The sequence below is a fragment of the Mustela nivalis genome (genome assembly GCF_964662115.1).
Source record: "Mustela nivalis genome assembly, chromosome: 2".
NCBI lineage: Eukaryota > Metazoa > Chordata > Mammalia > Carnivora > Mustelidae > Mustela > Mustela nivalis.
The window spans coordinates 175466363-175483532 of record NC_139021.1 but is presented as its reverse complement, the minus strand read 5'-3'; the positions used below and the strand labels follow the sequence as shown (position 1 = coordinate 175483532).

The 17170-nt window shown below is 39.5% G+C and overlaps 1 protein-coding gene across 1 annotated transcript in view; it reads left to right on the top strand.

Annotated features, from left to right (window-relative positions):
* Positions 1–261: 261 nt before the first annotated feature.
* EIF3A (eukaryotic translation initiation factor 3 subunit A) overlaps positions 262–17170 on the top strand; it is a 41149-nt gene continuing 24240 nt past the window's right edge. The window contains exons 1-7 of the mRNA XM_082720270.1: positions 262–2150; positions 9234–9424; positions 9614–9750; positions 10149–10312; positions 11995–12194; positions 14897–15105; positions 16972–17143. Of these exons, the coding sequence (XP_082576396.1) occupies positions 2102–2150; positions 9234–9424; positions 9614–9750; positions 10149–10312; positions 11995–12194; positions 14897–15105; positions 16972–17143 (1122 nt within the window). The 5' untranslated portion in view covers positions 262–2101. The remainder of the gene's footprint in view (positions 2151–9233; positions 9425–9613; positions 9751–10148; positions 10313–11994; positions 12195–14896; positions 15106–16971; positions 17144–17170) is intronic.

The following is a 17170-nucleotide window of genomic DNA, read 5'->3' as shown; positions in this document are numbered from 1 at the left end:
TCACAAATACAGTACTAGATGCTAATTGTACTTAATGCACTTAAATGATCATTGGTTATTATATTACCAAATGCTTTATCTACTTTAACTTGAGAGAAAAGACTGAAGATGCAGAAACATTGAATTTCATTTTTTGCTCCAAATTTTCTAGTGTTTGTCTTGTTTTAGGTCTACCACATAATGAGTAATAATCAATGATATTATTTTACCATCTTCTTCAAGATATGAGAATGAAAAGATAAGAATGTTAGAAAGCTTTTTCTGATATTTAGGTCAGGTTTCCTTTTATTTTATTCTGTTACATTTCTCTATGGCCTACCAAATAGTTTTCTATATAGAGCATTTAAAAGCTTTATTTGCTCTTATGTTTAGCTCTTTAATTTTGACTTAATTACTGCATACACAAACGAGTCTCTTGATCCTTCCCCATAAAACAGTTCCTATAGCTTCTTAGTACTTGTTATTCAACTCTGTCTGGCTCTTAATTTGGGGGAAGTAAATTTAGACATTTAGAGTGGCCCAAGAATTTTGAGGTTAGAACTCTTTGAAGTTAATTTTTAAATACCTTTTTTTAGAATCTGTATGTATCTTTGATCTTTTCTGCATTTCTTAAGCTTTCTTTATAGGGATAAATTTAATTGAATAGAAAAATCTCTTTGCTGAGGCAGAAACAATGAGCGGAACATGCTTTTGTGTGTATGTGCTGTGGATTCCTTGTTCCCCGGTTACAGTACTGTCATTCATTCGCATAGTCCATGCATCATTACAAAATGTGTTATAAAACTGGAACAACTTATTCCACTGCTGCTTTCTGAATTTTTCTTTTTCTTTTTTAAATTTTATTTACCCATTTGACAGATCAGAAGTAGGCAGAGAGGCAGGGAGAGAGAGACGGGGAAGCAGGCTCCCCGCGGAGCAGAGATCCCGATGCGGGGCTCGATCCCAGGACCTTGAGAGCATGACCTGGGCTGAAGGCGGAGGTTTAACCAACCCACTGAGCCACCCAGACGCCCCCTGAATTTTTCTTCTGAACTCCTCTTAATTTCACACGTAGGGCTTGAGTTATTAGATTCAGTTTAAATGGCTTTCAAGTTCTAGGTGTTCTAGTGAGTGACCGAGCATTAAAACTGCAGATCAGTAATAAACGACTGTCGGTAGCAGGGGCCTGAGAAATGGATTCCCTGCAGCTAACACCGGTTTTTCTCCTGCTTCTTTGCGGCGAGTGCCGAATGTCAAGGCTAGAACTCTCCCATGTATCTTCAAACACTGAGCGAAGCCTGCTCTGATGCAGAACGTCTGTCCTCTTGCCAGAGTACGGTCTCCAGTCTGTCCGCGTCCTTCAGGCCTCAGCTCCAAACTCACCTTCTCTGAGGGCTCCCATCCTCCGGACAACCTTTGTGTCAGCAACTTTTTAATTGTACCGACATGAAGTAATAAGCTTGCTCATGGAATTACCGCGTCCCTCCTTCCTCTGCTAGTCCGTCAAGGGACAGGTCACTGCTGTTAACCGGCGGCGGGCAGCGCGGGCCTGGCGACGGCTGCTCAGCGCATGTCCGATAAACCAATACAGCCGGCATTTTCATTCAGCGGCGACAGACCGTTCCTTGGGCGAACGGGACCTGACTGGAACTTTGCATGACTCCGCACAAAGCGCGTCCAAAGATCTGTGCACACGCCTTCTTTCTCGCCAGGCTGAGACTCTGACACAAGTGTCACCTTTCTCACCCCCATTCTCCCTCAAGGAGAAAGAGGCCGGAGAACCTTCTCCCACAGCTTCTCCCCGACGAGGCGGGAGGGGGAAGCGGCGCGCGAGCAGGATGGCCGCAGCCGCCACGTCAGCCGGCGCGCGCGAGAGCAGCGCGCCTGCGCGCGGAGGACCGCTCCACCCCCCGCACCCGCTCCCCTACATCCGGGGCCTGGGCGGTGGCGGCGCCGCCGTGCGGGGGTCACGTGGCTCCTTCCTTTCCGTCTCTGGCCGGCTGGGCGCGGGCGACTGCTGGCGAGGCGCGTGGAACCTCGCGCTGGTTCCCTTTCGTCTCCTCTCCCGGCCCGGGCCACTAAGGAGTTCGCTGACGCCGGGTGAGCTGAGCCTGCCGCCAAGATGCCGGCCTATTTTCAGAGGCCGGAAAATGCCCTCAAACGCGCCAACGGTGAGTAGGGTAGGGGATCGGGGTGCGCCGGGCTGGGTCGGCCCGAGGCCTCGGAGGTCGAGGAGCCCCGGCCTGCTTCTCGCTGCTCCGCTGCCCGGCTGAGGCGGGAGAGGTGGCCGTATGCGACCTGCCCGCCGCCGCTCCGGTCCGTGGGTGGGCATGGTTTCCCTTCTCGCTCCGACCGACCGGAGCGGGTGGGAGGTGCGGGGCTGGGAACCGTCGCTTTGGGGGCCCTTCCATCCCCCCGCCCCCTCCTGGTGGGTCCCGGGGGCCGCGGTCCGGGAGACAGGTTTCCGGGGCCCGAGTTCCTTACCCCCCTTGTCCGCCTCCGCCCGGAGCCCAGGTCGCGGGGCTTTCGGTTGCTTAGGCCCCGCGCCCCCAGCCGCCATCTGGGAGTGCCGGGGAGGAAGAAACATGGCTCCCTCCCGGGGACAATGCACGCGAGAACCTCGACTCCACCTCCTGCGGGCGCCGGGAGCCGGGCAGTCCCACCTCCGGCCCTCCTGCAGACACCTCCGCCCCCCAAATCCAGCGCCGGCCTTTGCTGGGTCAGGGTCCACTTACCCTTTTTCCAAGTCACCGTATCTCCACCTCGGGGGCTCTGACCCGTTTAACCTGTTAACCTGTTTTTTTCTGGCATTGATTATTGGCAGCCCCAAAGTCCATTCCTGATCACATGAAGTTGGAACAGAGTTAATACTGTAAAAGAGGGACTTCAGTTTCTCGCTTAAAGATAACGAAATGAGGCCTAGAGAGCGTGTTTACCCAAGGTCACTCGGAGTTAGTTGTTGAGCCAGGAGACTAGAACCAAGGTCTCTAGACTTTCAGATCAGGCGTTTTTTCGCCACCGCGCTACTGCCTGCGATTTTTTATTTCTAGGTGTACTTAAGCCACGGGCCCTCTTCAGGAAAACTTGTGCGTGTGCTGGTGTATTCAAGAGGCATTTATTACATTGGCATTTTTGGGGTGCAAATGTATTATGCATTGCTCTGGTTTTTAAAAAATTTTATTGTTTAGTGTTTTTTAAGCCCAGCAATTTCTAAGTGTGTAGGGCGTTCATGGCTCTTATTTTCACCCTTTCTTTACCAAAACAGTTTTTTGGGTCTTATCCGTGTTGTAGGTGGACATACCGCGCCTGTTAAGAGTTTTAGGTTTATGGAGCTTGTTTTGTTAGCTTGTTTGAAAATTCCTCTTATGAAAAGTTCAATTTCAGTCAATACATAAAATTAATACTGCTGATAACTTGTCAGGACTAAAGGTGTGTTTGTCGCATCCTTGTTATTTTAAAAGTAACAATTTGGAGGGTTGGTAGGAGTGTGGGATATAATTCCACATTCTTGGGAATAGAGTACAGTAATTGTTTAAAAAAATCAGTTAAAACCACAACTTAGATCTGATGACTGCTCATTTTAACCAGTGATCTAATAGAACAGGCAAGAATTAAGAATGTTAATTTCTTTTTTTTTTTCTTTCCTAAGATTTTATTTATGTAAGAGAAAGTGTATGCAGGAAGGGGGGGGAGGATCAGAGGGAGAGGGAGGAGCAGACTCCCCACTGGGCAGGGAGTCGGAATGCCAGGACCCCAGGATCATGACCTGAGCTGAAGGCAGACACCCAGCCACTGAGCTACCCAGGTGCCCAAGGATGTTAATTTCCAGAAAAGAAAATAGATTGAAATGGAAATTTATCACTATAAAATGAACTGTAGCAACGTTAGAATTTTTTCCTATGTTTAAAAACTTAGAATTATATTATGGTATACAGAATGACTGGGATTCAGTTAACTGTTCTAATTGCTATTGTAGATCTGTTTCACAGTCAGTTGATTTACCGACAGGCGTTTTCCTATGCTAATAGTTTGAAGCGCTGTAGTCTTGATGGCCTAAATATTACACATTTGTTGTGTTCAGGCCTTGTTTCTTTCATTACTCCTCCCTTCTGTATCTAAATATGAGCTTAGTGTTTTCACTGATTTTTTTTAACTAGAAGGGTTCTCCAATGTGTAGCAAATCATAAATACTTTTATATGTTTTCTAAGTTGAAATAGATTTGATTCATGAAGGAAAGTTGAGGAAAGCATCTGAAATTAAAGTAGGCAAGATGAGCAAGAAGGTGAAGGGACACCCCGGGGGGGGGTTAATTTTGTGTAGGTTTTTATAAGGCTGTACTGTCTCCTTGCTGCAGTCTTTTAAGAGGTAGGTTGGATGTTTCTGTAGTAGAGGCCTTAGCTTTCAAGTAGTACCTTCTGTACCTTTGATCTTGTGAATGAGAGCTGCTGTCTGAAAGTGTTAAAGTGAGCAGAATGTGGATGGCACATGGCACTGCTTACAAAACTTAACAAAAGTAGGATTATCAAAGCACATTTCATTTGATGGAGAGAATCTCATTTTATGTATGTGTTTTATCTGTAATATTTGTGGCCTCAAACATTCAGAACTAATCCATTTTATTTTAATAAAATGTGAATAAGTTTAGAATAGTTCAGGTTACTCTGAGTTTGTAATTCAGAACAGTATTTTTTGAACAATAATAGTAATCATTTGGGAAGGTGAGAACTTGGCCTAGCAGTTACAGGAAAGAAATTCATGCACCAGAATCATTTGGAGAAAGCCCCTTTTCCAGATTATGTTGTCAGTAGTATGGAATTAATTGTTTCTGATCTTGTAACAGCCTTTTAGTTTAGATTCTACCAGTGATTTATAAAGTTGTCATTAAACCCACAAATTGTGTAACGTTGTAGCTTGTCCTCATCTGTAGCACAAATCAACTAGTAATATTGAAGGGCTGACCTAAACTTTATCTTTTAGGATAGATACAGTTTGTCCTTGTGTCTGAAAGGTAAGCTCAGAATGCCTATCCTCTGAGTATTAGTTCATAATTCCAGATTTTAATCTTTATTTCAAGAATATGAGGGAAGTGAACATTTTTAAAAACACTGTAATAGGTCCTTTAGTGTGTGGTATTTCTAGCCTTAAAAACTTTCTTAAAACATTTTTAAAAACACTGTAATAGGTCCTTTAGTGTGTGGTATTTCTAGCCTTAAAAACTTTCTTTTTCCTTATTAGATAATTAAGAGGAACTAAATTCTCCCAGTATGTAAATTAGGGTAAAGACTGGAACTCACCCCTCGTGGATTATCATGGTATCTATTCCCATTCCATTTTTTTTCCTTTTTTCCTTTTTCCTTTTGCTTGGTATCCATGTTTGCTTTTTTTTTTCTTGGTGTTGGTGGTCCTAAAAAATATGTTTTAGTGCATTTGCTTTGGTTTCTTTAAACCTGTTGTTCAGAGTTTGAGAGTGGAACTTGGAATCATAAATTTTGATTGGCTGTTTAGGAAGTGAAGATTACTTTTAGGGATGTCTGGGTGGCTCAGTTGGTTAAGCGTTTGCCTTCTGCTTGCGTTATGATCCTGGGGTCCTGGGATCCAGTCCTGCATCTGGCTCCTTGCCTGGAGGGGAGCCAACTTCTCCCTATGTCTGCCATTCCCTCTGCTTGTGCTCATGCTCTCTCTTTCTCCGACAAATAAATAAATAAAATCTTAAAAAAAATTAATTTTGCCTCTGTCCATAAACAAGATTAAAAAAATCACACTCCCCTATTTAAAAATAAGAGATTGGGTAGGTGAATTATTTTTAGACAGTTTATTATTTTGTCATCACCATGCTGCAGTCAGCTCACAACTTTAACTCTTTGTGCCTGTTGTGTTACTAGCATTTTGACAAGTGTTTATATAGAATACTAAAAGATCTAAATCCTCAGTGTAAGACTGGGAATTGGATACAATGGATTGTTTTGGGTGCTGCTGCTGTGGTATTTATAATGTGAATGATAAATTTATCTAAAAACATTTACTTCCAAATTTTTGGCTGATAGAAACCTTTTCTGTTAAATAGTTGTTAAAAACACCTGAGGTACTGTTGGATTTTACAAAATAACCTTGCATAGGTATGCTTCAGGAAGAAGATAGGCAGGTCCTCCCTTTAGACCAGGAAAGGCTTATTATTCTAACAAAGTATCTAGTTGTATTACATTTTGTTCCCTCTTAGGTGTTTTTTGGTTTTTGGTTTTTTGTTTTTGTTTTTGTGATAAAATGGACTCCAATGAAAATGGACTTTTCGCCATTCTGCCAGGATTAATGTTGACATTGACTTGAATTATTGTGGAAGGGTTTGTTTTCATTTGCATATGAAGAATATGATTTGAGGAGCACTTGGATGACTCTGGGTTAAGCCTCTGCCTTCGCCTTCTGGGATTGAGGCCTGCATCAGGCTCTCTGCTCAGCAGGGGGCCTACTTCCCCCTCTCTCTCTGCCTGCCTGGGGCTCTGCCTACTTGTGATCTCTGTCAAATAAGTAAATGAAATCTTTAAAAAAAAATATGATTTGGTATAATATGGGGTGACATATGTTACTGTGTAAAGATACTTACTTTTGTGTATTTTGTGATTTATCTCATTGCAAACTTGTTAATATACCAGAGTTGGAGTTTTGTTTGTAGTTGTCCTGCTGGAAGGAATGTTCAGAAGCAACATTCCTGAAAGATGGGATAGTTGGGAGAAGAAATAATAGAGAATTACTAAATCTGTAGATCTAGTAAAACTCCCAGTTAAAGGACATTTCTGCATGTTGTCTTCCTAGCACAGTTACATGGTTTATAATGTTGTATGGTGTTAACTCTTGAAAATAATTCTTTGTTAAAGATTTTTTCCTTACAAGGAAAATAGTGATTTTTTTTAAAGGTTTTTTTTTTTTTTTTTTTAACTTGACAGATCACAAGTAGTCAGAGAGGCAGGCAGAGAGTCTGATGCAGGGCTTGATCTGAGGACCCTCAGATCATGACCTGAGCTGAAAGCAGAGGCTTAACCCACTGAGCTCCCAGGTCCCCCGATTTTTTTTTTTTTTTAAGATTTTATTTATTTGACAGAGCAGGAGAGCACAGAATGGGGAGTGTCAGAGGGAGAAACTGGCTTCCCGCTGAGTAGGGAGCCCAAGGTGGGGGGCTAGATTCCAGGACCCTGGGATCATGACCTGAGCTGAAAGGCAGTCGCTTAACAAACTGAGCCACCCAGGTGCCCCGAAAAGAATGATTTTTTAACAGTGGAAATGTAGTGTTTAAGACCTTTTTTAAAAATGGTGTAAACTAGTGTTTTGGTTCCCCAAATTACTTTCCAAATGTTGGTGGAAAGATTTTTTTTTGTGTGCAGTTTGGCAGTTACTGATTTTTAAGTTGGACATAAGGAGATGACTTAGGTTAGATTGCTCCCCCGCCATCCATTTACTGAGTTTTGTGCATAGGAAAATAAAAGATGAGGAAAAAATAGGTTAAATTTTAACCTTTGTCAGAAATAACGGGTTGGAGGGTGCCTGGGTGGCCCAGTCGGTTAAGTGGCTGCCTTTGGCTCAGGAGTGATCCCAGGGTTCTGGGATCGAGTTCCACATCAAGCTCCCTGCTTGGAGAGCCTGCTTCTCCCTTTACTTCTGCCTGCTGCTCTACCTACTTGTGCTTTCTGTCTCTCTGTCAAATAAATTAAAAAAAAAAAAAAAAAAAAAAGGAATGTGATGGAGGAGTCTTTGCTTTGACTGAATTTCAAAATGAGCTGTATACATAAAACCTGAGATTGAAGCTGGATTTTGAAATACTGCCATATGCAGACAGGTTTATAATTCATAAGTATATAATTTTTTTTTGCTATGCATTCTAAAATTTTTTGTCTTAAAAATAAACTTTGTTTTTTAATAAACTTTTAAAAAAAGATTTTATTTAATTATTTCAGAGAGAGAGAGAGAAAAGCAGGCTCCTGGCTGAGCAGAGAGCCTGATAAGGGTCTCCATCCCAGGACCCTGGGATCATGACCTGAACCAAAGGCCAGTGCCCAACTAAGTGAGCCACCCAGGCACCCCTATTTTTTTAAATAAACTTAATTTTAGAAGTTCAAGACTTATTTTTACAAAAATAATAGGGTGTTTCCATATAAACCAAGCCTATTGATATTGTATATCATTTTGTTATATTTGTTACAAGTAATGAACCAGTACTGATACATTGTTAATAAAAGTCTATACTTCCTTCACATTTCTCTAGCTTTTTCTTGTGTCCTTTTTTGAATTCCAGGATCACTTCTAGGATACCATATTACATTTAATTGTCAAATCTCCTTAGACACCTCTCCTTGTTATGACAGTTCCTTAGATTTTCCTTGTTGATAACCTTGATAAGTTTGAGGAGTACTGGTCAAGTATTTTGTGGAATGTCCCCCTAATTTGGGGTTTATCTTAATATATTTTTTTTCATGTTTACACTGGAAAAATAAGTGGAGAGCTATTTTGTAGATTGGAAGACTAAATGTTGTTAAATTGTCAATTCTTCCAAATTTGATATGTAGATTCAAAATCAAATAAAAAATTTGAATGAAAATTCCAGTGAGCTAATTTTATAGATACTAACAAACTAACTCTGAGTTTATATGGAAAGGTAAAAGACTTAGTAGGCCCAACAATACTGAAGAACAAAGTTGGAGTACTCATACTACTTGGTTTGAAGACCATAGTAATCAAGACGGTGAGGTATTAGCAAAAGACAAAAAACATTGGAATAGAGAGTGATCAGAATAGAGAATCTAAAAGCAGGCCCACATAAACAGTCAGTTGATCTTAAAGGGAACAGAGTCAATCTAATTGACTGTCAAATTGCCAATCTAATGATTTTTCTACCTGGAGTCTTAGCATGAACTAGTAAAAATTTCCTCAGCCAGATCACTGTGTGACTGAAGATACACTTGAGTTTATGGTGTTTGCTGGGGAGAGATTTTTTTCCCCTCATGACTTCAATTTCTGGAACTTAAAACACATTTGGTACAGTGTAATTGAGTGAAATCCAGTTTTATCTGTAGACCATATTTTGAGATCGTACCAGTTTTTCATTGTTTTAACTCAGAATTTTGGCATAGCTCTAGATGTCAAAAATAAATGTGATCTAAAAAGAGATGGTAGTGACTTCAGAAATTAAAATAACCAATTTAAGCAAGATTTAGACTTCTGTATAGTATACATAATGAACTTTGATTTTCCTGAATTATTTTTCCAGAATTTCTTGAGGTTGGCAAAAAGCAGCCTGCTTTGGATGTTCTTTATGATGTTATGAAAAGTAAGAAACACAGAACATGGCAAAAGATACACGAGCCGATTATGTTGAAATACTTGGAACTTTGTGTGGATCTTCGCAAGAGCCATTTGGCTAAAGAGGGATTATACCAGTATAAGAACATTTGTCAACAGGTATGAAGCGAGCTGGGTTTTATATTTCTTAGTAAGTGCTTTTTGTAACTTTCAGAGGCATTTACTTTCCAGAGTATATATAGTACGTTTTATATCCTAAAATTAGCTCTTAAAATATTTCATGGTTTGTTGAAAAAGTGTTTTAAGGCTCCTTTCTCTCTTTCTCTCTCTCTCTCTCTCTTTGGTTAGGTGAACATCAAATCTCTAGAGGATGTTGTTAGGGCTTATTTGAAGTTGGCAGAGGAGAAAACTGAAGCAGCTAAAGAAGAATCTCAGCAGATGGTCCTGGACATCGAAGATCTGGATAATATTCAAACCCCTGAGAGGTATGGAGGTTCAGTTGCTGATAACATTTTCCTCAGTTTTTCCTCACATGTGTCTCCATCATCCTCATTTGAGGTGTAGATTTTCATTAGAAAGAATGTTTATCTTCGGAATTCTAAATGTATAGTGACAAAACTATACTATTCAAAATTTGTAAGACTGGTAAATCTTCAGATAGAGGCAGATACTGATTTCAATGGTTGTAATATGTGTTGGGGATTCAGATACTTGGATGCGTGACAGCTTTATAGTGCATCCAGAGTTGCAGGAAGAATTGGCACTTTTTTATATTGACCGTTGTTGGTTTTGGTTTTTTAATCATGGAACAAAGTAGGAAATCATGTCGAAAATGCTTTCAACTTTTTAAATGCGTTTTTTGTTTTGTTTTGTTTTTTTTTAGTGTTCTCTTAAGTGCTGTAAGTGGTGAAGACACTCAGGATCGTACTGACAGACTGCTTTTAACTCCATGGGTGAAGTTCCTTTGGGAATCCTATAGACAGTGTTTGGACCTTCTTCGAAACAATTCTAGAGTAGAGCGTCTCTACCATGATATTGCCCAACAAGGTAAGATGAAAACTGATTTGAAAAGTTGACTTTAAGGAAAATATTTTGCAAAAGATGGACAGAGTTAACCTGATTGTCTCCACAGTACTTATTTTATAGTTTTTTATTCTTATTGAAAGATGATTGGTGTTCATTTAAATATTAAACAAGTGACTATAAGAAATTTGTTTTACTTGTTAGGGTAATTCTGTATGAAATCCACTTCATGACTATTTCAAAGACAAAGTCATTTTGGGACTTTACAGGTGACTAAAACCATAATGGAACTTTTTTGATTGCTTTCTGATAAACTTGAGTTCTTCTTTTGATTTCACTGTTTATATTCTCAACCGTGCCATGGATTTCTAAGGTCTTCTTAAACTTTGGACTTCTAGGATTCCTTGAAAAATTCATAGTTTTATTTTCTTAAACAGTATCACTGAATATAGAACTAAGTGATTTTGACGAGTCAGGATAGTCATAAAAAGTATCCAGTTGTTACCCAGCATGTACAGATAGCGCTTGAACAGCTAGAGGGGTGGGTTGTTAGAGGTGCTGGCAAACATACCCCTTTTCCCCCACTCCTGCACAATTGAAAATCCGCCTGCGACTTGACTACCCAGAACCTTAGCTACCACTGGCTTGTTAATCAGAAGCCTTATCAGTAACATAAACAGTTGATAAACACGTATTTTGTAGGTTATATATGTTATATACTGGATTCTTAAAACAGGAAGCTAGGGAAAAGAAAGTGTTAAAATCATAAGGAAGAGAAAATAAATTTATGGAACTATACCAAAAAATCTACATGTTCATGTACCTATGTAGTTCAAACCCTTGTTTAAGGATTAACTGTACTTTGAATCTTGAACTATATGAAGTCTGTTTTCTTAATTTTGTATCTTTTCCTTATTGTCACTTGCTGTTAATGCAGCTTTTTAACTATATATAAATGGAATATGCGTGATTTGAGAGTAGCTTTGGCTTTTTCTTACTTTGCCCTTAGTACAACCTTGTATTGCCATTCTTTGCAATTTGGGGACGATTGGCATTTGTTTATTCAAGTTGTAAGTAACTTTAAGAATATTTTACTGTTAGTATTAGAACCTGTGTTCTGTTTTGCTTACATGGCTAGCATATGTGAATTTTTATTTAACATAAGAACATTTGGGGTTTTTGATAATTGTTGATACAAATGTTAACTTGAAGTTAAGCTGCATCCCTTTGTTTTGGGCCTATTGAAATAGAAATCTCTTTTTTTTTTTTTAAGAGCAAAGAAATTCTGAAACAGTTGTTATTGCATATATGATGGTAGAAATTTATTTTAGTACAGCAAGTAGTTAAGGTACACATCTATGTACACAGTTGAATTAGGTTACCATAAGCCTGCAGTTTGTTGATAGCAAGACTTTTTATATTTCAGGCTAGAATTTTTTGTTCCTTTAGGATTTGAAGTGGTAGATCTTGGAAAGGTGAGTCCCTTCTAGAACACCAGAACCAAGTTCTAGTTCTAGGCCAGGACTATGTCCAAAAGATGGTTAGGACATGAAATGAAGTGACCATTGACTTATGATTTCTTAAGACTGATAGTAAGTTTGATAAAATCTTGTTAAAATAACTGATTTTAATATTCGAAATAAAACTAATTCAGATACTTGGTGATGGTGGAAAGTACTTGACATATCTTACAATTATGCTTGTAGCTTTCAAATTCTGCCTCCAATACACCCGTAAGGCGGAATTCCGTAAGCTGTGTGACAATTTGAGAATGCACTTGTCACAGATTCAACGTCACCATAACCAGAGTACAGCAATCAATCTTAATAATCCAGAGAGCCAGTCCATGCATTTGGAAACCAGGCTTGTTCAGTTGGACAGTGCTATCAGTATGGAATTATGGCAGGTATGTTTTGAACTGTTTGCTGTCTTTTGTAGTCATAATAACCCATATTACTTTTTTTCCCCCTTGTGAGTAAATGAGTATCTTCATCTTGATACTTACTGGTTAATTGCAGTAGATAATTGAGAAATTTAAGATTGTCTAGTGGATAACCAAGAGTTCTGGACAGGCAGTCTCAGGATATGGGTTCTAGTTGACTGCTGTGAAATCAGAGCCAAATCAGGTAATCTCTTGGACCAGGTAGCTTTCCATATAAAACAGTATATTCTCATTGCTGCTCAAAGTTCAGTGCCTGTCTGCGAACTATGTACTGCTCTAGGATGAAATAATTACAGAGGGGAATAAACATTTATTAAGGGTGGGGTTTTTTGTTTTGTTTTTGGTAGCAGTTTCATGGTAATTTCATGTATGTTTACTCTGTTTAGGAAAACTAAGCTTGTCTTTTCAATTTATTTTTATAATAATTTAGCTGTATTTATAAAAATATTGGCAGTAGTAGGTTGGAAGCTTTAAAAAAACAATTTGTCCCTTTACTGTGGATGTTGGAGAAACACTATAGTAGATGGTCTCCTAGATTTCTTAGTGTTGCTTCAGCTTAGTGTATCTGTGGGGAGAGCCTGCATTGGAAATCTCGGTGGTTTTGGGAGACTTGTCAACTACTTGGGCTTTTTATGTTAAGAATTCCACAAAGATATTTTCACATGATTTTGTAGACCTGTTGGAAGCTTTCAAATATTTGACCAAAGAAAAAATCTAATTGAAATTACAGAGAAAAGGGGCACCTGGGTGGCTCAGTGGGTTAAGCCGCTGCCTTCGGCTCGGGTCATGATCTCAGGGTCCTGGGATCGAGTCCCGCATCGGGCTCTCTGCTCAGCAGGGAGCCTGCTTCCCTCTCTCTCTGCCTGCCTCTCTATCTACTTGTGATTTCTCTCTGTCAAATAAATAAATAAAATCTTAAAAAAAAAAAAAGAAAGAAATTACAGAGAAAAAAGATTGGTAGTTTTTCTGCCAATTGAAACTAGGATCTGCTCTCCAAAATATTTTCCTTTCTGTAGGGTCACCCTTAGAACACTGCCTGATGAAATAACGAAAAAGATGTTCTATAGAAGACAAACATGCTCATTATTAGAACAAGTGGATAAGTAGAAAGGAGAAACTATTCACCTCTTATCTTATTACTCAGAAATAACCTCTATATTGTACTTTATGTCCTTCCAGATTTTTTCTTACACATTTTTCGAAGTAGTATAGTGATGCACTTAAAAAAATCTTTGTCACATTTGTTAAAGTGTAATTGACATTCCACAAAACTCACCCTGAAAATTGAAAAATAGTCACCACTGTAATCAGGATGTAAAACATGTCCTCAAAACTCCCTTGTGCCCCTTTGCAACTGACTCCACCCTTATCCTTAAGAATCCATTGATCTGCCCTGATCTGCGCCTGCTTCCTCCTCTCTCTGACTGCCTCTCTGCCTACTTGTAATCTCTGTCTGTCAAATGAATAAATAAAATCTTTAAAAAAAAAAAAAAAGAATCCATTGATCTGGGGCGCCTGGGGGCTCAGTGGGTTAAGCCTCTGCCTTTGGTTCAGGTCATGATCTCAGGGTCCTGGGATTGAGACCTGCCCCCCCCCCCCCATCCGGCTCTCTGCTCAGCAGGGTACCTGCTTCCCCCCCTCTCTGCCTACTTATCTGTCATATAAACAAATAAAATCTTTAAAAAAAAAAAGATTCTTGATCTGTTTTCTCTCAGAAGGATGATATTTAATCAATAAAATGATCTGTCATGGAAAAATTTGTAAGCATATAATAACATTTTTTAAAGTATATTTTGAAACATTTTCAAGATAGTCAATAGGATTTAAAAATAACTTTTGCAAATTAAAGCACAGTTGACAAAGTTGTCAAGATAGTTGTTAGCTAATCTAGTTAAGTCAGGCTTCAGGCTGGGGCTGGTTGGTAGAAAGACTAATAAAATTGAATTTTAAAAAATTCTCTGTGGGGCAGATATATATCCTTGCAGATAATTGGCATCTTCTTAAAATTCACCCTTGCTGCCAAGAAAGGGACAAAGAAAGCAACAGCCTCTGTCCTGTTTATATTAGTTGGCACATGTTCAGATATACCTTATCTACTTTATTTATTTATTTTTTTAAATATATTTTTTAAAGATTTTATTTATTTATTTGACAGAGAGAAATCACAAGTAGGCAGAGAGGCAGGCAGAGAGAGAGAGAGAGGAGGAAGCAGGCTCCCTGCTGAGCAGAGAGCCCGATGCGGGACTCGATCCCAGGACCCTGAGATCATGACCTGAGCCGAAGGCAGCGGCTTAACCACTGAGCCACCCAGGCGCCCTACCTTATCTACTTTAAAAGGTTATGAGCACCAGTGCTGAAGTTCATTAGCATCTTGAAGTGGACTGAGTGGAGTGTTGTGTTGTGGCTGAAAGGCAATGCCCCTCCCCCTTTTTTTCCCTAAGTCTCTTCTAATTTGAAGAAGTTTAAGGATTTAGTATTTTTGTGATAAGGCAGTTTTCTGGAATATATCAGATACTAAATTAAAGGTGAATAAAAGGAACCACACATAAAGGTTTACTTTCTACTTTTTGTAATTCAGTATTTTGTGTTTTGATTTCATAAAGAGGAGATTTGAATTGGATTTGTTTGTTTAGAATGCAGTGGCTAATTTATACTACTAATTTTAGGAAGCATTCAAAGCTGTGGAAGATATTCATGGACTGTTCACCTTGTCTAAAAAACCACCTAAACCTCAGTTGATGGCAAATTATTATAATAAAGTCTCAACTGTGTTTTGGAAATCTGGAAATGCTCTTTTTCATGCATCTACTCTCCATCGTCTTTACCATCTATCCAGAGAAATGAGAAAGAATCTTACACAAGAAGAGATGCAAAGGTAAGAGTGTTACAGTCAAATAGTACTGGAATTATGAAATAAACACCTCCTACTAAATGGCATGGTTCCAGGTTAGGGTTTCTCAGCCTCTGCATCATTGACATTTGGAGCTGGATAATTTATTGTCATGGGGACTGCCCTTAGGATGTTTGGCAGCATCCCTAGTATACCCACTGGGTGTCAGTATGATGCGTATACTGCTCAAGATCAGAAGTGTCTCCAGGCATGGTTGTTCTCTGGTAGAATTCTTGGTCTTCAAGTAACTGTCTTTGTCTGATAACAACTCTGCCGTAAACCTGACTTGAGAAAATAGAATATTAGGAAAGACAGTGTTAAGATATGAGCTTTCTATCCATATAGGGTATTTAAAGTCTAGTCATAGGATAAAATAAAAAATTAAAATAAATGCTGCCATGAGGTCACTTTTTCTCCATTATAAAATAAAACTGATTGTGTGTTCGAATATAGAAAAGGAGTCTATAACCTAGCAGTCTAAAGGCCACTTTATTTTTTTTCAACAGTACATGCAGCCTATTTTCTTTCAGTCATGTTTGTTTTTTTTTTAAATTATGTTTCAGTTGGACTCAGGGAGCTCACACCCACACTTTTTCTTAATATTGGTAGACCATGTTATTTTGGCCTCTGCTAGAATTTTGTACACCAAATTGTTTTTCTTTAAGCTTTACACCAATACATGCAGCCAACAAAATGAATTTTGCTAGTGTATTTTCTTTGAAACTCTTAAGGAGAGTGGTTATTACGTCATTCACTGTCCTATATGTAATCCATGTCTGAGATTAAAAAAACAAACTTAAAAAGAGGTACCTTAAGGTACCTCTGTACAGAATATCCCTTTAGAAAGTGCGATCATAATAGTATTATAATAATAAACATTAGGCTATTTAACTCTACATAAATTATTTTGCTTAATCTTCACAGTAGCCTCCTGACTCAGAAAATTAAGTATCTTGCCTTAGGTTCCAGTCTTAAAACTGGTGAGACTGGTATTCTAACCCTTGACCCTTGGGCTCCAGAGCCCACTATCCTTAATCTACTATATTGCTCTGAATTCAACCTGACTTCCCTCTTGTGTTCTAAGGAAGCTAAGATTTAGCCCCACCATGAGTCCTTGCTCGACCCCACAGCCCCCAGTCATGTTCATCTACATTTTATTTTATTTTGTTTTTAATTTTTTTTTTTAAAGATTTTATTTATTTATTTGACAGAGAGAGATCACAAGTAGGCAGAGAGGCAGTCAGAGAGAGAGAGAGGAGGATGCAGGCTCCCTGCTGAGCAGAGAGCCCGATGTGGGGCTCGATCCCAGGACCCTGGGATCATGACCTGAGCAGAGGCTCAACCCACTGAGCCACCCAGGCGCCCCACCTACATTTTAAACCCAGTCTTTTTTTTTTTTTTTTTTTTTAAGATTTTATTTATTTATTTGACAGAGACAATGAGGGAGGGAACACAAGCAGTGGGAGTGGGAGAGGGAGAAGCAGGCTTCCCGCTGAGCAGGGAGCCCAGTGTGGGGCTTGATCCCAGGAAGCTGGGATCATGACCTGAGCTGAAGGCAGGTGGTTAATGACTGAGCCACCCAGGCGCCCCCAGAGTCTTTTTCTGTAGCTGGCAAATATTGACAGTAGTAAGTGGGTGGGTGAAGGTCTGCTTCTCCCAGGTATTTGTTTTAGCACAGTCCGTTTCTCTTCGTCTCATGTTTTGATGAATAACGTAGATGAATATGGTCCACCAGTATGGTATACGTGTTCTGTCACCCGCGTGTCTTGCCAGATAGTTAAGAAGTGTTTTTTTGTTTTTTTTTTAAATCAGTTAACATAAATTTAACAGATTTGTAATTTTCTTCTCCAGAATGTCTACCAGAGTCCTTTTGGCCACTCTTTCTATCCCTATTACTCCTGAGCGTACTGATATTGCTCGACTTCTGGATATGGACGGCATTATAGTCGAGAAACAACGTCGCCTTGCAACACTGCTAGGTCTTCAAGCCCCACCAACACGAATTGGCCTTATTAATGATATGGTTGGTATAAGTTTGAGCATTCTTACA